The sequence below is a fragment of the Epinephelus lanceolatus genome, chromosome 6 (genome assembly GCF_041903045.1).
Source record: "Epinephelus lanceolatus isolate andai-2023 chromosome 6, ASM4190304v1, whole genome shotgun sequence".
Taxonomy (NCBI): domain Eukaryota; kingdom Metazoa; phylum Chordata; class Actinopteri; order Perciformes; family Serranidae; genus Epinephelus; species Epinephelus lanceolatus.
In genome coordinates this window covers 19699137-19721148 of record NC_135739.1, presented here as the reverse complement: position 1 = coordinate 19721148, position 22012 = coordinate 19699137, and the positions used below count along the sequence as shown (strand labels likewise).

The following is a 22012-nucleotide window of genomic DNA, read 5'->3' as shown; positions in this document are numbered from 1 at the left end:
AAAGCTGTTGCAGGGTGAATTTGATACAGTGGTGTTGAGGCTGATTGGACTTGGGGGGCTCAAACACACACACATACACACTTACAAGGTCTTATTGGGATTCCTTAGGATGAACCTTTGACCTATTTCTGCTGCTTACGTAGACCTGCAAGTTTTTCCTTTATTCTTTTCCTTTCACTAAAAATGTTCTTCCCCTTTAACCCCGTTTGCACCGATATAATTCTGCACCAGCTTTCTTTTTTTCAGTGCAATAAAATGTTATTTTTAATTACTTCTGAGACCTGAGGGAAGTATGAGGCAAGAGTTATTGCTTGTTGATGGATGACACAGATGCTCAATTCTCTCTTATCCATGAACAGAATTATCTTCAGACTAACTTGGACTTGCTCAGACAGGTCTCCTACCCACCCACTCACTCGGCTCACTCACCCACACTGTCTCTTCTTTTTAATTTTTGTGCATGTGTGTGTGTATACCACACACAAACTCTTCCACACCGTTATTATTCAATGAGCGTTTTCGTTGTATGTTTATTATGCCAATAATAATGTGTCAAAGCCTACATTTATTTATTCAGGTGTTGCCTGTGTTTACAGAGCACAATGCTATCATTTCTGTTCCAGGTTTGAGGGTCAGTGTGTTTTGGCAATGATACTCCAAAGTGCCTCACTGCTCAATGCTGCCCACTGTGCCCAGTGCTGTTCTGATCACCCCCACTCCACAAACCTTGCAGCCAAGAGCACAAAACCCTGGGAAATCTCAGCAAAGCCCTGGCTGCTGAACCATGGAGGGAATGCTAAACATGTCACAGCATCATTCGTATTCGAACTTGCCCATGAGCGGACGATCTGATTGGCTGGAAGGCTCAGTAGGTATGGGGAAGTGGACTGACGGCTCACCAAACCGTGTCCATGGAAAGGTCTAATCTGCATTCTTACGAAATAGGAGTTGCTCTCAAGGAGGTTATGGAAGGAAAGAAAAAAGAGGGAAGGGAGAGTGAGAAGTAGAGAAAGGGAGAGAGAGAGACAGAAAGCAGAAGGGCTCAGCAATGTGCAGTGTGTACATATCTGCAGGTTGTGGGTGCATATCCATATCCCTGTACATTTCCACTTCAACAAAGCCAGGCCTATCCGAATGAAGTCTCACATCCCCATTCAGCCGCCTCACGAATACACACACACACAGAAAGACACATACACACTTCTCCTTACAAACCAAACTAGGGGAGTGTCTCTAAAACAGTGCAGTTTATGAGCTGTTTCTCTCAACAAGCATAGGGGGCAGAGACGATAAAGTAAAAATTATATGTTTTAAAAAGGCATAAAATGTTTGGTGTAGTAAACCCTGCAAACAAACCCAAAAAAATGTGTGTTAGAAAACGGTCCAATGTTGTGTACAAGATTAAGTGTACACAGAAACAACAACTCAGATTTGCTGTTGGCTCTTAGAGTTGTCATACTCTCCCCCAGGCTGTGTGTGTCATTCATGTATCTGTCACTCCTGTGATGATCTGAGTTTTGAGTATTTTCTTTGCATAATTTCAACATGCCTATAACACTGGGAGAAAAGAGAAAAACATTTCTGTAAACCGTAAAAACATAAAGCTGGTGGTTTGGTAGTAGCATGCTATGACACTGAGGCACTGCTGCATCCTTTAAAGTTGAGCTGCTCAAAAGAGCTTCAGTTTAACGTTTCCACAGGCACTGCCAAGGCCCTGACACTGACACCTCACTACAGCATGGATACACTCACAAAAGGAGTCTAAATAGTCCAACCGTCACAAAGAGAGTTCCCACATTCAGAGGGCAACAGCAGGCACTCGTGCAAGTTCATATACTCCTCAATTACAGGTTAAACTGGAGAACCAAGCAGCAAGGTAATGAACTATATAATCACTGGTAGCTCTAATAGTAAGGCAAAACATCAATGGTACTTAGTGAGAAAAAAATCACTGTTTGTTGTTGTCCTGAATGTGAAAAATGCTTTGGTGAAATCACATGATGTTGGCAGTGATTGAATGAAACCACATCTCTACACAGTTCCTCCTCTATGCTCGCCGCTATATCCCATCAACTACACTTAAACCCCTTGAGCTTAACTCAACTGAACTGTTAACAAAGAATGGATTCTTTGACGTACAATAACGGCATCAAAAGCGCTCAGAGGGGCTGGCGCTTCGATTCAACAACGGTGAATGTTCCAATGAATGCGGTTATACTGACCCACTTCGTGACTTTACTGCATGAAGGTCAGGATATTCCTAAACATTTTATTTCTTGTCTTGAAGAGAATGACATGGCTCTACTTGGTTTCATGGGAAATGACTTTCAGTTCACTAAAAAAATGAATGAAGCTTTCACACTGCAGATGGTTTGAATATAAAGATTTTGGTGCCTCAAGGATAAGGAGATTACTCAATTAGTATTAGACAAAAATGAAAAATATTGTGGTTGTTCTAGTATCAAAAATGTGGAATTTTCTACTTATTTCTACTATATGTATATCATGATATATAACATTATATACCCTGTTAAATCAACATGTTTGTGTTTTGGACTGTTGGACAAAACAAGCATGATGACGTTGCTTTGGGCTCTGAGAAATTGTAATAGGCATTTTACCTATTTTCTAATCAACTGATTAAATGGTAATAACAGTTGTTAGCTGCAGCCCTACTGATTTACAGATTTACATACAGAAGACAGCAAATGATGACAGAAACATTAATTCAGACACTAAAAAGCTTGTATGAAAAGTGGGGCCAGTTATCACGACAGCTACACAGCAGTAAATCAACTACAGTGGAAAACAAAGTAACTTGTGTTGGATGACAGCATAGTGGAAATAAAGTGGCGGTAGTGGTGGTGGTTGGGAGAAAAAACCTGTAATTGGTTCAGTATGCAATGGTTGAGTGTAATAGATGATTGTTATTATTAGCAAAGGCTGGAAAACAGATCAGACACTCACATGCATTAACTCTGGGGTAAATGCTATGCTTTGCTGAGCTGCACGGGAGATTAAAGGTCCAGTGTGTAGGATTTAGGGGCATCGATTGGCAGAAACGGTATATGATATTCATAACTATGTTTTCATTAGTGTATAATCACTGGGAAATAAGAATCGTTGTGTTTTTGTTACCTCGAAATGAGCTGTTTATATCTACATACAGAGCAGGTCCTCTTCTACGCAGTCGGCCATGTTGTTTGAACAGCAGCCCAGAATGGGAGAAGTTGTAGTTCTGCAACCTCACTGCTAGATGCCACTAAATCCTACACACTGGACCTTTAACAGATGTGTAACTACCTCATGGAGTCGGACTAACTCTGAGGTATATTAAGAAAACTACTTAAGCTACATGAGGGTCTATATTTCAGGGACAAAATCTAAAAACACACAGACGCAAAGACTGACTCAACAAACAAGAACAGTTGACACAAACAGAGCAAACCATATCACAATCTATGTCGAGCCCCTTGAGGAACTGGAGCAAACTGCTTTTTCTGTTTTTTCTTTTTTTATTGATCTAGTGTACGAATTTCAGCAGACCTCCTCTTTCAGGCATGTTCAGTCAGAACATTTCAAACCACAAAGGTATTTCAACATTAAGAGCATACATCGTGCATGGTGTCACAACTCATAACTGACTCCACTACAGAACATAGAGCTGCAATGTGCAATAGCACCACGAACTGTGCAAAATATGGTCAGTGAAATAACTTTTCTGCAGCATTAAAGTTTTATCCTTAACTCTCTGTATCTCACATTATTTCCCCCACCCAATTCTCTTGTAAATATTCTTTATTGGTAAAGTGTGCATGGCTTTTGATGGTTATCTTTGCTAAAATAAGTTTATATATTAGTATCCGACATATGTCTAAAATACTAGCATCTGCAGTTTTACAGTACAATCAGTCCCATCTGTGACCTCTGCACTCTGTATGTTACTCTGCAACTGGGTCATGTAGACTTCTCAGCACAATCTGTAGTGTGGGAAATACAAATGTAATTTTTTTTTGCTGTTATCAGGCAGCAGTTTACATCTTCAGATGGTATTTCCGTGATCTCAGGAGTGTTTGCTATCTAGCGTCTACATAATTTGATCTACCCCCTGTATGCATGCATAGTAAGGGTCAAGTAATGAAGATGTCAGAGAGTTTGGACTAGTTAGAATAAAAGTTTCTAACATCAGTTTTGCTGCTCTTGTGGTCTGGTGTTTTACCAGATTGGAGCCATTTCAAGCAGCTCCACCCATGTCTAGCTGGGTACCACATCAAACCTTAGCTTGTGGTGTGGTCAGAGCACCATGAATAGGCCCAGAAGTGGCCTGCAGAATGCTCCTGCATGTAAGCTGTACTTGGCCTGTGGAGAACAGCATATTCCACTCTTCAATATGATTCTGAGAAATGAATGACACGTGTGCATGACGCAGTGACTCAAACACAGTAATGCCAGCTTTTCCCAGACTCATACACAATGCCACCCAGCCTGACCAAATATAGCAGAGGAATAAAGAGGTGCAACCCATAACTAAGAGATAAACAATGGCTCAGCAGACAGAATGGCCAGCTCTGCACTTCCTGAACAACAATACAATACTTTGGTGTATCCACGCCCCTCAAGGCCCTGAGCTAACAGCAGAGAGAACTACTGCCGTTACTTCCCGTGTCGTAGCTGCTTCCTGTTAAAAGGGGTTCCGGATGATAGGAACTTCCTGTCTGAAGTTGTGAGACGGAGTGGCATGGAGGCTGGGGACTACCAGGAGGCAACTAGGAGGTCAGGGTACAATTGAAAGTCTATAAAATTCAATAGCATGGGTAGATGGAAGAATATAGAGACTGTGACTTACATAAAACTTCACATCAAAATAGATTTAGTTAATGTTTGAGCAAGAAACCCTGGTGTTATTTGACTGATTGGTATTGATCTGTATTTCCCTATGATTGAACACATAACTCCAGTATATTGCCTGTAATGTGTCAGCCAACTCTCTGCAATGGAGGAGGGCCCTGTTGACCTTAAGAATAAGAAGGCTTCAAAGCCTGACAAAAGAAAACAGAAACACCAAAAGAGCCACGTAATAGAGGATCAACCAGTTGGACCAGTTTGCGAGTGACATACTCATTCAGAGCTGGTGAGCTGCTCTGCAGGCAGAAGCCCTATTTGTTCAAACTGCAGAAGGTAAGGACAATCGCTCCTTTACCTGCATTATTGTCAAAACAAAGGGGGGAAATTTATAGAATAGAACAGAGTAGAATAGAAAAGAAAGAAGTGGTACAATGGACTAAAGTAGGACAGCAGATTTCCCACATGGTTTCAGGTTGGGGTCATTTAATCTGCCAGAAACACAGCACACAGCCAGTCCAGCACCATAAACGATGATCTCATCTCCTCAAAATGTGTAACCCAGACCTGAAGACCTCCCCTATAGCTTGAGGGCACACACACACACTCATTTTCCACCTCTATAACCTGATCTGCCTCCAGGACTAAAACAGAATCAAATAAAAACCTTTTGTCAGAGTAAAAAAAAAAAAAAAAAAAAAAATCCTTCATTTTGGTACATGCATCTATAAATAGATTCTACACTCCCTATATTAGACCTGGACTGGAATTTGTCAGGAAGGAACCACAAGAGGTAGACTATTTGTGTGAAGAGAAACTGCAGGGAACATCATTTCAGAGAATCTATTGCTTCGTCAGTAAAATGACACTTGTTTCATGTCAGCCATCTTCCGAGCATGCGCCTTAAGATAGCAGGTGTTGTCAAAACAGAATGGGAAGGGTCTCTTAGCACGTATTAGTGTGGAAAAACGTTAACAACAAAAGCCTCTGCTTATGCTTTAACTATTCTGGGTAAAATGCAAATTTAGATGCAAAAACTTTGTCGGGGGGGGGTTTATGGTGCTGGACTGGCTGTGCGCTGTGTTTCTGCACAGCAGCCAAGATGATTGACTGAATGGTCGCTGGTGGAACTCAACCACTACTTCCTTCCCCCACCAGGCCAGCAAGGACCGAACCCGTCTGCCTGTCTGCCCCTACAACCACAGCTCTGGACCGGGCTAACACATGCAGTGCATTCTGGGAGTGAACAGCAGAGTGGCAGCGTCCCTGCCAGAGGGACCAGAACTCTGCTGATGGAGGGGAAAATGTGTCCACCCCCACCGCCCCTCCTTTTCTCAATCAGCCGTCCAGAACCAAAGGCTCTGACAGACTGACACACATCAAGGGACCAACGCTGCACTTATTCAAATACATCTGAAAGCAGCAGCAGTTCTGTGAGTGAAGGCTCCAGCACTGAGTCAGAGGGTCTGGAGACGACAGATGACAGACGATGGATGGATACACCATGCCTGCAAGTTACTGTGGCAGCCCACCCTGTATTCTTGCCATTAATAGCTTGTGGCCAATTCTGTTTAATTTTGTTCTGCCCCATAGAATTGTGTTCCAGTGTGCTTAGTTTCACAGATTAGGGGTTTTTACTTTTCAGCAAAGTTTTGTACTTTGAGTAAACCACATTCCACATACAGCTTTTCTAGCGAAAGATCTATTTTTAGCCACATTACTGCAAAATAAAACAGAAAAATCTGTGGAGGGGATTTACTTCCAGATTGGGACTGTGAATAATTAGTTCCCCACACCACCGAAGGCTATTAAACTGAAACTCAGTGCTGGGATTTCTGCTTTTTCTCTACATGGAATTAAGGTGATTGTGCAGAGATAGGGGGCTTCCCAGTCAGATATTTACTCTGCAGCCTCAGGCAGAGCTTCATTTGATCTTTTATCATCTCTAGTCTTTCCATATATCTCAAATCACAAACATGCATCCAGATTAAATCGCTGACAGGAAGCACTCACAGCACAAACATAACATGACCTACAGTAGCGTCACACACTTTCATGCCACCCAGTGCACTAAACACACACAACATCACAGTTCATTCAACAGAGCCATAACTTCAGGGCAGTCTTATAGTTCACAGTGTTGAAAATATACATCATAAGTGGTGTTAAACTTCCAGTGATGGAGGTCTACACTGTAGAGCACAATGTGAGAAAACACTCACAATACTTGTAAAAGAGCACAAGAGTGGGAGTGATGTGGATGCTGAAAATGACTACACAATAATAACCCTGCTTGAGGTCTGACCAGAGGTAAATTCTTCCATATGTGAAAGTGGAGGAGACCCCGTTTCTCATTACAGGGATGAAAAATAAACAAAATGAAGGCACCTCTGTTCTTTGCCACGTAGCTCAGGGTCTAAACTCAAGCAAAAACAGTACTGTGTGACAACTTATCTTTCATGATGCAACCATTTCATGTTTAACAATGTAAAAGCTAACAGATGTCTACTTGTCTGCATGTATTTGTGTGTGCTTCTTTTGTCACCAAACACAGAGAGCTGTAGTTTGCAGTGAGTGCTGGATAGTTAACTGTCTGCAGCATAAAGATATCGACAGCAGCCTTCAGTCACTGGTGACACCACATACAGTATCTAAATGCCTGTGAGCATACAAAGTTATTTACTCCTTCATAAAAAACACACACATTCATGTCAAAACTGCTGACAGAACAGGGCAAAAAACTAAAACAAATAAATAGGTATGTTTTGATTTGGTTCATTCACAATATAAAAACATGGATTCTGAATGCAAATGCATGAAAGACGAAAGATGTGTATTCTGGTGGTGTGCTGCATCTGATTAGCGCTGCCTTTTCCTGTATATCAGTGAGACAGTTGCTCACTGGAGTTAATCAGAGAACTAAGCAGGGGAGACACTCTGTCTGTTCAGAGTCAATATGACTCAGTTGAACAGACTGGTCAGATCGGTCAGTCTGTCCAGAGTCAGGCCTGAAAACTGTGCAGCATAATTACCAACCAGATGGCCTTAGACAAATATCCAACACACAGTGATTAGAAAACAGTATCATGGAAAAATCTATGTAGTCTTTTATGATTTGTTGATAGATATTCTCTGGCTAGCTTATCAACCAGTGACTTACATAAAGCTTTCTGTATCACTTTGGCTGTAGATTAGGTTAACTCTGTCCTATCAGCGGTTGTAGAGGGCAAGTCAGGACAAGCATTCAATTTCTCAGAGAGCATAAAGCAGGAAGAGGAGCTCTGTCACCTGACCGAAACAACAACACAACAACAGCTCCAAATTAAATTCATATCGATCATATTCTGATGGTCAAAAACAGAATGTTACACAATCAGTTACCCAAAGAGAGCAAGGTTAGCACTGACATTTCAAACATGATCAGAAAGATCAGTGTTTGCTCAAAGGCAGGCAGAGATAGAAAACAAACAAACTGCGCTATCTCACTAGATTCCCACAGCATTTGCAAAGGCAAGGGGGCCACATGACAGGTTAATAAAGCAACTTCCCATCCTCTTTTTCATTTCTTCTTTTTGAGCAGACCGTAGACTTCGTGTTAAAGTCTTTACACTGCGCACAGACTACCACATGCCCCATTAGATCAGCCCACGCACGGAAGGGCAGCGGAGTCACAGCTTGAAAATACATTTGCTGAGTACTGCATGGGATTTGATACTTTCATGGAATGTTTTATCATTCATAACGACTGAACTGTGGAGAATTACTGCCCCATAAAATAATCTCAAAATATAACTCGGGTGTATTTAGCATCCTCTTCTTATGTACAGTGTGTATATGTGTGAGTGCTTTTGCATGCCATAGCAACAGGATGAGTCACTTTGAGGAAGCAATGTCACTGCTGGATATGACTTAATCAAAACAGCAACATATTTCACACCTGACTGAGGACATTGAAGCAAAGAAAAGTGTTTATTGCTCTCACGGTTGATTTGTGATATGAGATGATTTCCATGTGCATGATGAGACTAGTGGGGATCTAACACACTCACCTGTTCACTAACACAAGCTACAGTATCTTTCATGCTTTTTTAGTTGTGCCCTGATACAAGACAGACACTAGGATTAAGTGTAGTATGACTTTATCCCATGTCTCATCTCTTCACAAGCATTAACTTTCCCCAACTAGAGATCATCAATAATCTTTGCCTAAGAGCAACAACACTCAACACTAGTTTACCAGTTACTTAATGTTTTAGAGGAAAAAACTCAACATGAGGTGCTTGTCAGCCAAAGTGACTACTGGAGCAGGCACAGGCTGGAAATCTGTTTTCACACATGTTAATATCTTACCTCCAGAACTGGTCCAGCTCCCAGTATGGTCCTCTCCACCCCACTGGCATATCCTTTCTGGCTGAGAGCAGTCAGACAGTGGATCAGGAAGTTTGTACTCTGGGTCTTGCCTGAGCCACTTTCCCCAGAGATGACGATGCACTGGTTCACCCTCTTCCTGAGCATAGCATAGTAGGCCACATCTGCGATGGCAAAAATATGAGGGTCCAGTTTGCCTAGCTGGTGGTTCTCGTACATCTTGACGTACTTAGGGTTGTAGATGGGAAGGAACTTGAAGGGGTTGATGGCGATGAGGATGCTGCCTGCATAGGTGTAGATCTTTTTCTTGTAAAAGCGCGTGCGCAGGTTGTTTAATATGCTGTCCTCATTGAGGACGGGGAGGTTGCAGAGGTCTGCAAAGTCATCCTGTGGAGGAGGAAGGAAACCCCTAGCAGCTAGCTGTGCCTCCTGCTCCTTAGTCACAGGCGGGAGGTGGACATAATGGATAGTACCATCATGGTTCCTCTCCTGGATTTAAGAAAGGAAAGGAAAAAAGCTTGAAACAACTTAAGTGTTTATTGTTGAAAGTGATTCACTATCCAATCTTTCTGAGATAATCAAAAATATTCGGGGTTGTTTAAATTTTTAAATACAGTCAAAATATTTAGGGACAGTCCTAAATGGAATTAACATCAAAGGGGATAAAATTATTTGGGGAAACATAGCTAATTTAACCGCCTATTTGCTTCTCCAACATTAGTGTGTGGTTTGCTACCAAGGTTGTCTACTTGTTTTGTTTTTCACTGAACGTGGCAACAAAGAGGAAGCAGGAGCAGAAGGAAGCAGAGCTCAATATTCAGACTGTGGGAAGACATTTCTTAGCGGCCCACATCCACTGTGTCTGACTGCAAAGTGAACTGTGTGCTGCCAACTCTACCTGTAGTAAGAAGTAAAAGCCAAGGCTCTGAGGGTGTTGCTCCTGGGCTTTCCGAGGCCACAGCAGAAACCTCTGTGCTGGCAGGTCTCCGGCCTCTAGCACCCACTCCTCCCCGCCACATTCCTTCACCTCTGCCAGCACATACATGCGGCCAGGGTCCAGCCCCAGTGCCGTGGCAGCGTCCGAGATCACGGAGGCTGCTGTTGCATCCTTGTGCACTCTGATGAGTAGGAAAAAGTAATTACCATGTTTGATCAGTGCTGGGTTACAGTAGCTCCTCTACCTTATTTAGTTCAACAATATCATAGCTAAACATGAACTGTTGATGCCACATTTTCTAGCAGTACTACTGCAACACACTCACCTAAGGGTACAGCAGGTGGTGGTCTGGGCAGCCAACCGTGGGTAGATCTGGAGCAGGTATGAGCGGCCATCATTGTCATTTGGGTTAGCTGGCCCGCCTCCCCCCCCTCCTCCACCTGCATTCGTTGCCATGGTGGCAGCGCCATCTCTGACACTCATCCTGGGCCAGGGGGAGTGGCCTCAGCATGCCGCACCCACTGCTTTCCTCTCACCACGTAGCACCTAAAAATGACAGATTAACTGATCAGTGACAATCCACATTGTCAGTGGTGCCTGATAACTGGACCACAATAAAAGCAGGCTTTCTGAGGCCACAGCAGAAACCTCTGTAGTTACAACATTTTGGACGGAAGAGAAAGGATGGATTCTCATGCCAACAACGAGCCTTTCTGCCTTTTTGCAATAAACACTCAGAACTGGTTTAATGCTGGTAGAAACACAGAAAGATAGTGAACAGCTTCCTGTATAAAGCAGTGAAGCTTTCTAAAGGCCTAAACAATGCGTCATTGCAGCTCTGAGCAAGCATCTTAAAATGCAAACAAAATAGTTGATTTTCAAACAAAGCAGTCTCAAACCACATGGGAAGCTCATCCTTGGTATTTGACCCTCTGAATTTTACCTTCTGGACATGATGTTACTCTGCTACAGAGGTGTGTCTTACATTAGCATAGCAAAAGAGGCCCATACAAGAAATATAAAAGTTTGACAGGATACAGGCCTTTAAAATCAGCAAGGGATTGTTTGTGAGGCATGTGTCCTATCAAGTTATTTACTTGCCTAGACCTCTATTTTTGTAATCAGTGGTTCATTATAAAAAGATTTTTATAACTCTGTAGATTACAGTGAGTGAAGCAACATTTAATTTGCTTATACCAAGAAATGTTTCAGACATACAGTATCAAAAAAGAAAAGTGTGAAGTGCTAACTGCTACACTTAAAGAGGTTACTATGCTAGGCCATAATCACATGATTGTCACCAATAAACAACTCTACATGCTCAAACTGCATATTATTTGTTTTATGTCTTTCCCACAAAATGTTTAAGGTGATACCCTTGACATTTTAATCTTTAGTTAAGTAAATGGTGGAAGGTAAAATTTCTAAAATTGCTCTTTTCTGAACTGATGCTAAAACATAATGTGACAAGTGCCCACAGAAAAAAGGGTAAATAATAAATTGCAGAGAAACAAGTAAAAAAACATATGACTTACAAAATGCAGACAAACAAACAGATTACGTTTTGATTCTATGATATCTGACTGAGCAAAAGCTAATGGTTAAATATAGTGAATGCATGTTGTTTCCAGTTTGGGGTTTTCCTTGCATCTAAAAATAAACTACAGTCATCAGAGTAGGTTAAACGCAAATTAAACTGTACTTCAATTTATGTAAAATAAAGAGCAGCATGTTTTTATTGCTTTAGAAAGCACATGAGGTTGAGTGCAGGGCTCAGACACGTAAATCAGCGGTGACTCCCATCTAATAACACTGGAATGCATTGTTGTCACATCAAATGTAAATAGCTTTGCCACTGAAACTTTACCGTAAGTTGCAGCTGCAGTTGCTGCACAGAAATTGAACCCTTCCGCTTGATGATAGCAACCAAGACTCTAAAACAGAGAACACTCAAACCACAAATGGTGTAATGACTGCATATTATTCACTCTCAAAGGCAAGACACCTACAGTGATGCACAATGTACAACTTGGTGGCAGGATGAAGTGTTGCACAACTTTTCACCACAAAAACTCATCTCTCAATCCAAGGATAACCCAATTTTTCTGCCTGGCAAGGTTCCAACACAAAAAGACTTACAACATCACAGGGCGTTGAGCAGCAGGCCATTAACTGAGAACAAAGTAGAGGTTTGTTCAGTCCTTAGGACAGATATTACTGATTTCCTGACAGAGGTGAAGCTGCCTTGAAGATGTACCAAACTCTTTATTAACTAAACCACAATAGACTACAAAGGCAGGAAAAACTTATTACTGATAAATCACATGACTGGGTTCCGTGCCATTAAAGTCACTGGAGTCAGTGAGGTCAGGCACCAATTCTTTGCAGACTCTTTTAATTCAAACCAATTACTATACCTATTTTTTTCATTTACTGTCTATTAATTAGAAAAGTTAGCTGAAAAAACATGCATACTTTCAGCTCTCTACAGCATGTGACTATTTCTACTGTAAGGTATGAGCAGTCATTACCAGCATTAACAAGGTTTTATTACACAAGCCTAAAAACAAAAGGATAGCTTCAACCAGTGTTGACATGCTGCTGTGTAGAAGTTGAGCAAGAGTTCACAGCATGCTATACTTCTACTTATGTCAAACATTTCTGTTAAATGGCCTCATGTTCCTCTTTCAAAGAAGTGAACTTGAAATACCATTCTATAACTCTTCCATAAAGACATGGCTTTCTGCAACCTGCATATAGAGGCAAGAGCACAGTTGGGTTCATCCATGTATGAGTAGCAGTTTTCCACACCACAATCTACTTTACAGTAGTTGATGTCAGTACAGCACCATGTAGGGCTAAATCTACTCTGTAATTAGCACTAAAATCATTGCACAATCAGAATTCTTTGTACAACTGCAAGTTCACTTTACTCAACACCCAAATTACTGACAGTGCCAGCTGCTGCTGTTATTGAGCCAGACTGACGTGATGACAACTTTACCCATAGAAATAAAATGAGAGTAGAACCGGCATTCCCATTCAAACTGACATAGCAGGATGGTCAGAGTGGTGGCCATCTATTTGTGTACCGTTGCCATTGCAACCATTGTAGTGGGCTAACTTCCATAAAAACTTCAGTTTAAACAAACCAACTAGTGGGAAATTGCGAACGTACTGATGTGAGGTTTTGCTGCCATTAATGTCATGCTTGTCCAAACATGAGGTACTGTAGCTGCCTCGAAGAAGGAGTGCGAGCCGCTTCTTAACAGTCAGCTAAGAAGCAGAGAGCGACCGCGGGGATAAACAGCATGTAGAGCCAGCATATTTGTTTTACATCTAACTCAGTGAATTAAAGATTTATTTTGACCAAAGCGGAACTGGTGATAGTAGGAACAGTGGTCTACCTAACTAGTTGACAAACAAGACTAAGAGAGTTTTGTTTCTGTCGAGTTAAAAAGGCAAGGCAATTTTTCTTTTAATATAAAATATAAGTGTAAAAATTGGTCAAAATGACGTTCTCAAACTAGAGAGTAACAAACTTTATGGCCCCACTGACATGTGTTTCCACCATAACAACTAACAACAATCACCATTTTCATTTGTACTACTCAAATGACCACGGCAAACACTTAAACATCCTTTCTACTCATTTATTTCTGACTTTACCTCACTGCCGCTGAACAAAAAGCTTGGACAACTTTACAGATTTAAAGGCAACTCTCTGAGTAGTGCTGAGGTATTTTAGAACTGAGTCAGTGTAACATCCAGCTATACCACAGCCAAAAGAAATATGATCCAGGTTAATCCTGTCTGTTACAAAAATCAATGCAGAATAGTAGTGATCTATAGGTGAGTGTGAATCACACGGACAGCAGCTGGGTAAAGTTTGTTCTAATGATGGATCATGTTGCGGGGCTTCGCATCAGTAATGTATTCTGTGTACGCTGTAAGTCCCCCTTGGGAAACAGGAACCTGGTTTAAATCACTGTATGGCAGGCAGACTGCCCCGCTTTGGTAACCTGATCCAGGGTCGAGTCCTGAAAGCACTGAGTGCTACAGTTTATCACTTTTATCATTCAAGCAGACAGTTTATTTTCTTAACCTAAAAAACAAGAAATGTTATAGTCTGAGATATGCACAGAAAAGCACGCCAAGGGGAAAGAGGCTCTCGCAGACCTTTGTGTGCATTATGAAATCAAGATCTGCATTCCTCCATTATAAACAAATGAGTTCTGTAGATCATAAGTAATACACACATACAATATAAGGTGCTATTTTACAATTTAGCTGTTAAGCTCAGTAAGAGGATAGCTCATTTCAATTGTGCAAAAATATCTGGTTGTGTAATGGTAGCAGAGACGGTGTTTTGTCTCTTCCTCTACTGTTTATCCATGGGAACTTTTTAGAGATATTTTTTGGGGCTTTTTGCCTTTTTTCAATAGAACAGATAGAGCATGAAAGGGGAAAAGAGAGGGGGGTGGCACGCAGCACAGGGCTGTGGGTTGGAATCAAACCCAAAGCTGCTGTAACAAGGACACAGCCTGCTCTACCAGGTGAGCTAGTGGGCAACATAAACCATGGGAGCTTTTATCAATAAAAGAAAAATCAAAATCTCACCCAACCAAACCAAACCACATGGTGCTGCTCATAACTGGTTGGGTGTATCTACCCAATCTGGAGTTGCCATTATTGATCTTTTTGTATTGTACAAGCCTGTTTCAGATACCGTTTTCTTTTTGCCTTTATGTGCACAAGCATAATTGAATTTGTTGTTAACACATTAAAAAAGGACAAAGCGCTCTACATACTATAAATGGACCAAACACAAAACTGCAGCAACAAAGATATCTTAACAAAGCCAACTCTGGAATCATTTAGGTCACAGCAGAGAATTAGAGGAAAAATAGAGCAGCTTGAGAGTCATGAGTTTGTGCCTTTGCCAGGCTAGCTGACCACAGTCCCAAAAACATGCAAGCCCGTAAAATGCCAAGGCATGCAGAACTGCAGAGACCACAAAAGACAGCATCATCATTATCCCCGATCATGGGCCCTGTCTGGTTTAAATCTGTTACTTTAACTCCTGAGCTGCTCTCTCAACCATTTTCAAAAGAACAAAGTACAGTATGTGTAAGCATTTCATCTCAGTTTGTGTGTCTGTGCAGAAAGAAAAAAAGGGTAGTGACAGAGAGAAAAGCGAACAAAGACAAAAAGAGGGAGGCAGAAGGACAGACAGTGAAAGAGAGAAAAGTAAGCATCTAAAAGTGAGACAGAAAAGAGAGAGGTCTTAGGGGACAATCAAAGAAGACGGAGGCTTTGAGATAATACTGCTTCCTCCCTGCGGAGGAGATCCTCTACAAGGATGCCCAGCATTCCTCAGATAAGACCTGGGGTTGTCTGCTCTGCGTAGGCTTAGACTGGCACTTTAGCTGCTTACTGCGGGCTGATGGGAAGACACCAAAGCACAAGACTACAACTAAGGGTGGAGAGGGGCTCTTCAGCTGCATACTGAGGGCAGGAGGGAGCTTTAACAACTAACAAGCTCCTTAAACCAGCCATTTTTTTTTTAAAGGCGGTACCTCTTATCCCTGGTGGACTCACTAGCCTCATCCCACCTAACCCCTCATTATCCAGTCAAGGAGAATAATCTTGCAGTAAATTAATCTGTAAGATAGATAAAGACCTGCACACAGAGATGTTACAGCTGATTTATCAAAAACAACAGAAATCGCACCATCAGTACGATTGGTTTAACAGCTAGTAAAACTACTAATTGAGGGCTTATAGTTTAACTTTCCTTTAATGTGTAATTGTCTTGGAGCACACATGTTCATGTCTGGACTGCTGCACTGATTTTCAATCCTCTGTCACAGGGGAACTATTAGAGACAGGCGTCCTGGGGTTGATATTTCACTGAGCCGTGCTGTTAACACAGAAAGTTATAGCCCATTTTATATTGCTATAATTCTGACCAGCACAATTTTCAGAAGAGCAACAGTGTACACAATATGTAAATAAAAATGTGTCGCATTCATGCTTATAGAGAAACTGGAAGAACAGTAACTGCCAAACTGAGAAAAAATATACAAGCACTCCTCTACTGTCATTGTAACTGCAGGTTGAGTTGGCAGTGAGAGCAGGAGTTGTTTGACAGTCACTGACAGGAGTGAAATATGCCAACAAGGTTTTATACTCCACCTTCTCTCAACTCCTCCTCTTTCTTCCTTACCCAACTTCAAAGAGGTACTGAAAAGCTCCACCCAGAGAGGGACTAAAAGGAGGAGCAATAGTAAGTCTAGAGTGCCAATTAGTGGAGAGAGAAAAGAAATATTTTGCCTTTATATGGCCAGTTGTTGTAGTGTTTAAGGATCTCACTAAGAGATGTATGAAAGCCTTGAGTATTATGCTCTTAGTCTGTGCTACAGACAGTAAATTTTCTCCCTAATGGGCCTCCTAAGACTGATACTCACACTCATATATATAGACTGTTTAAACAGAGAAACTAGTCAGTGCTGAGACACCACCAGCTGACTCAATGATCAGGCAGGAAGTGAATGACCCAATGACACATACAAGGTCAGTGAGCTTCAGCTGAATACGCTTTGCATTTCTCCACGTTATCTGTCCTTCTCACTCCTCCAGTCTTGCTGTATGCCTCACACTCTAATAAGCACATGTACACAAAGAGGTGATCCAGAAGGAAGCCAGATGTGATGTCAGCAGTGAGTGTGGACCAAAGATATGGTGACTCTCAGCATTCCCCTTCAGGACGCCTGATAAATCTGATGAGTCAGGGCTACAAGCAGCTCCTACAATGGACGTGCCCAGTCAATGACATTACAATGACAGAAGTCAGACGACCCAGAGGGCTGTTATTCGGACTTTGAGGAAGCCAATCACTGCAGTGCTTTTCAAAAATGCTCAAAAGCTATCTATAACTTTGAGTGCTTCTATAGTTTACACACATTTGTTTGCATTTCCACCAACAGTGATGTACACCATCCTGACATGTAATTGTTCTTCTTCTTATAATTAAAATGAACAATTTACAAATACGCTTAAATTATTGATAATTAGCAGATGACAGGTAATACATGACTAAATTATATACTACTAGAACTGAAATAATCGATGAAATGATTACTTGATCAACAGAAAATATACTGCAACATTTTTAATATCCAATTCATTATTAAACATGTCCTATCGTCAAATTGAGAGTCTGCTGCTTTTCTTTATTTGATGTGATTGTGGAGTGCAAATTTTGGTGTTTTAAAGTATTAGTCAGACAAACTAAATAACTTTAAGATGGCACCTTGGGCTTTAATAATGAAAATCATACGTTTCATCCCTATACACTAGTGTTTTTATACATTACATACTTCTCTGGAAACTGGAAAATGCATTTTCTTTCTACCTTACATAGTTTTCTAGAGAAATTAAAAAACCTAATTGACTTACTGACGTACATGCTCACCTCCATACACACTCCTCAGCTCAGGAGCAATTTGGAGTTCAGTGTCTTGCTCGAGGACAAGACTCAGCAGACCGCAAGAGCCCTGAATTGGGCCCTAAACCCCTGTGATTAATGGTCTACTCACTCAACCACAGCTACAGCCATGCAGGTCAAATTTTCATGCACGAGAAATCATTCAAAGATCAGTCAAATTCCAAAACAATCAAATAAAAATATTTTCAATAAAGGCTTAAATAAGACTTCAGAGGGGTCCTTCGGGGATTCATGAACCAAACAACACTGACTCCAAAGGTATCAACAGACAGTTTGCGTGGGAATGTAGAGTCCTTATAAGAGACATTTTAACATCAGTAGCACTTTGAATTCAGTTGTAAAAATTCTCATGGCCTAAAGAAAGAAAGCAACAGGAATCCCTTCATCTTTGTTCTGGAGGACCAAGCCCTAATGAGTAAATGCAAGGCTGCACTTACAGTCATGAGTGTCGTAAAGCAGACATTTCTGAATCTGACTCAGAAAGGATGAGCAAGTTAGGTATAATTGTAGAGACGAGAGATTGGGACTATGTAGTAACAAGGGGTGCGTCAGGGAAATCAGTTTCACACACAAAACGACTACATTTCTGATGGCTTCACAAAACAACCAAGGTGTTAGACTGGCAGAATTCAAATCAAAGCTCTGTGGGTTTAAACTGTGCCTTTTCTGACAACATGTGTTTGTAATGACGGACCTGCCGAAGGCTTTGTGGGGTTAACAATCTGAACATCTGTGCTCAAGTTAAATGTAATCATTTTGTTTTACACTGACTTTCAAACATTTCAAAATCCCCAGGTCCACCTACTCCCCTTCCAGAGTACATCTGTGTGACTGGCTGCAATGTTGTAGACCAAGCTCCTTTCCTCTCCCCAGGGGAAAGTGCAGCTGAGGGCCACTGAGGTATCCATCACCGCTACAACTCTCTCTGCATGACCTAATGGAGATGAGAGGGGCTGGCTCTTTGCCAAAGTGGCCTGTTTTGTCCTCTGGGGACAATGAGAAGCAGAAGCAAGGGAAGTACAGATTTACTCTATGTGTGTGTGTGCCTGTTTGTGTGAGCTCCCTGAAGGTTTTGGTCAGTGTGTGTGTGCATGCGTGTGTTCGTTTAGAGATTCATCAATGCACTCGGGACTTGTGAGATAGAGAGAGAGGGGAAGATCACTCCTGTTGCTGCTGAGTGGTGGTAAATCAGCCTCACAGTTGTGGCTCTATAGGAAGTGCAGATGCACCCAAAATGGCTGTGAATGGATCAGAGCCCTCCCACTGGAGCCATGTGGCCTATTCAAAGATGCAGCCTTTTGTTTAAAAGGGACCAAAACCTCAATCAGGGAATTAACTCATCCAGGAGACACCAACTAGGCTCAATAAGACAAACACAGATTGAGAGGGAACTATGAGGAGAGTGAAGGAAAAAGAAGAAAAAGGGCACTAAAAGCTCATCTCCTCCCCCCCTTTTTTTAAGTCAGCTCCCAGGCTGGCCAGCGATGAACAATAAAACCAGAGCTGAGGAGCATCTGCTGCCTCCGTCTAAAGGAGAGGATAAAGGAGAGAGGAGCCGCAGGGATCCAGTCTTTGACTTGTTGATGTCACCCTATTCCTTCAAAATGGAGCCCAAGCTCATGGTCAAAATCCTCATCACCACCACAAGTAAGCTGCTAGAAAAAGGGGGTATAAAGTACAGAGAAAGACATCAAAGATGCTGCTTGGTCTTACAGCCAAGTTGCACAGCGGCAGGTCTTTGAGAGAGATAAACAACACCATGATATCTCCCCCATCACAAAGACAGCTATACCCGAGCTAGCCAGCTGTCTGTCACAACAAATTACCATAACTGCCATGGACAATGCTAATCAATTATTACATGGCCATCTGAGTGCACTCCATTGATCTGCCACTCCCAATATCATGTGTCTGAGTCATGTATTGACAAACTGAAGCAGGCTGCTGTTCATTTGACATCGCTCGGAGGTAGGTATGACCCCATATCACGCACAGATCATTCAGCTGTAAACATACTGGACAACCTACTGTGAAAACAACTTGAAAGCATGGATGTATTGCTCCTCCAAGACCTCCACGCGTCAGCCCCTTCTACTGTTGCTTCAAGCAAACCAACATTAGTTCCAGCCACAGCTTTATGAACTCCTACTTTATGTACATTTCACAGCAGGTCAGTAATCCAAGAGGCCTGGGTACAGCCTTACACTACTCCCCCGTGTCTCGCCAGCCGTCTGCCTCAGCTGGACCACTGTGCTCTCAACTGCTTCCTTAACTGTGCCCCCTTCCCTACATCTTTCCTGTCATACCACTGTCTTTAACAAAATCTCCCCCAATGCCTCTGCTTTGACCCCCCGCTGCTTACCCCCTTCTGCTCCCCACCGCCTAACATTTGGCACTGCTGCTTTAACTCAGTCCAGATGCCAAACCACACTGAGTAGAGGGGAGTGGAGGAGAAGCTCAGTGTTGAGGGAACTCTGCTTACTATAAAATCATGTCCTGGTGTTTTTGTCTGCCGTCCAGTCAATCAGACCTGAGGGCATGCCCCACTGAGCGGCAAAGAAAAGCCAACAGAACAGATTTGAAATTAACACAAGATATTATAAATGCTTTGTATTGTTTGTCTGTAACAGCGCGCAGCGAAGCTCACATGCAAACACACATGTAAATTCCCTCCAAATAATATCCTAACCTTGAACCTCTGCCTCGCACAGACTCAAATCCCAAGGTTCTTTCATCCACAGGTTAATATGTGATGATGCATAGCAACCGAAATGGTGTAGAGAAATATATGTTTTCAATCAGCGTGATGAGATGAAACTCTAGATTCAAAGCAGCAGCGTCCACATGAAATACACCAGACCCGTGAGGCCATGGGATGTCTGACTTAATGCAACCCAGAAGGTCTCTGCTCAGTCTGATTGGCTGTTTTGGGATTCCATGCTGGTTGGTGGTGACAAGGGATTCCGGAGAGTTTTCCGGACCCGTCATTTCAGCCATGTTGGACTAATAATGGACTTGTTTAGACCAGCGGTGTACAAATGCAGTTAAATGATGACATGTAGGACACTAGTATGTTCTTAATTAGTTTTACAGACTTTCAGGGAGTGGACAAAACAACACAAACACTATTAAGATAAAAAAAAAATAAAAATCTCGTAACAAATTATTAAAACTATATTTGTAAAAGTTTTCAGTTTGCAGAGCAGTTAGTTTAACTCCGCTGTTAGTGATGGTGGCAAATATATAATGAATTGCTGTAATAGCTAGCAAAAAGTAGTCAAAGTAGTGCAAATAGCTAGGCAGGAAGCTGAATGATATTAGGAAACTACCCAAAATTTAGAGTTGAAACAAACTGGTGGGAATCTTTGCTGGTATAAGGGTTTGTTGGAGTGTTGGTCAGATACACAAGTAATTTCAATAGATCAATTTAGGCTATGGGAGACTGTATGGGCATATTTCACACTTCCTTACATTCTATAGACTAAATGATTGATCAGTTGTTCAAAAATATAATCAACAGATTCATTTTTAATGAATAGGTTATTAATTGTTATTTGCAGCCCTACATGTGTTTAGCCTGTTAAAATAAGTGCTAATACTTTGCACAATGTGTTTATTTGATTCAGGTGCATTTGAGCTGATCTGCTCAGTATGGTCTCCAGTTACGGAAACACTTCCTTCCCAGTGTGACAAACCACACGCACAAACAACATACAGTATGCCGTCTGGAGATGTGGGGCAGCTGCAGGCAGAAATCAGGAAGAGGAGAAAAGGAAGTGAAGGGAAGGAGGCAGACAGAGGGGATTATTGTACACGCTCACTCATGTGGGGTACCCTGCTCTAAAAACATTTCCCAAACACATGACTCCATTGTAGTACCAGAATAGTCACTGCACTGCACCAAATTCATACTTATTTCAAATCCTTTAGTCCTGCTGCCAGTTACACATGCCACACACATTTTCTTTATTCCCTACTTTAAAAAAAAAAAGCCCAGACAGCAGGGTGCAATGCCAAACTGCTTCTGTGCTTCTGTCTATAATCATAGGCACAGGTAGAGGAAAGAAATATCTAACCTACCTAGAACAAAAGCCTCTGCTCTCTCTGCTGTGGCTGTGTTTTAGTGTGGATGGCTAACAGCAGTGTCCAAACCACAGGCTATCAATCCAAAAAACACCTCAGTGTTTGTAATGTTACTCATCCTACCTTTTATACATGCCTTGGCCCAAGCTTGAACTTACAAGTGGGACAAAAAGCAGCAGGAGGGCTAGCAGAAAAGAGCTTGTAATGAAGGATATGAAATGAAGGAGAGCAACAAAAGCGGGAAAAGCATAATCTCCGACATTTGAATATAC

General features: G+C 41.8%; 1 protein-coding gene across 9 annotated transcripts in view; it reads right to left on the bottom strand.

Annotated features, from left to right (window-relative positions):
• Positions 1-22012, bottom strand: part of LOC117253627 (myosin IXB) — a 60375-nt gene that overhangs the window by 29291 nt on the left and 9072 nt on the right. For all 9 annotated transcript variants that reach the window (XM_033621190.2, XM_033621191.2, XM_033621193.2 and 6 more), the window contains exons 2-4: positions 10473-10693; positions 10109-10328; positions 9193-9699 (exon numbers count right to left, since the gene is read on the bottom strand). In XM_033621190.2, coding sequence (XP_033477081.2) covers positions 9193-9699; positions 10109-10328; positions 10473-10630 — 885 coding nt within the window. In that variant the 5' untranslated portion in view covers positions 10631-10693. The remainder of the gene's footprint in view (positions 1-9192; positions 9700-10108; positions 10329-10472; positions 10694-22012) is intronic.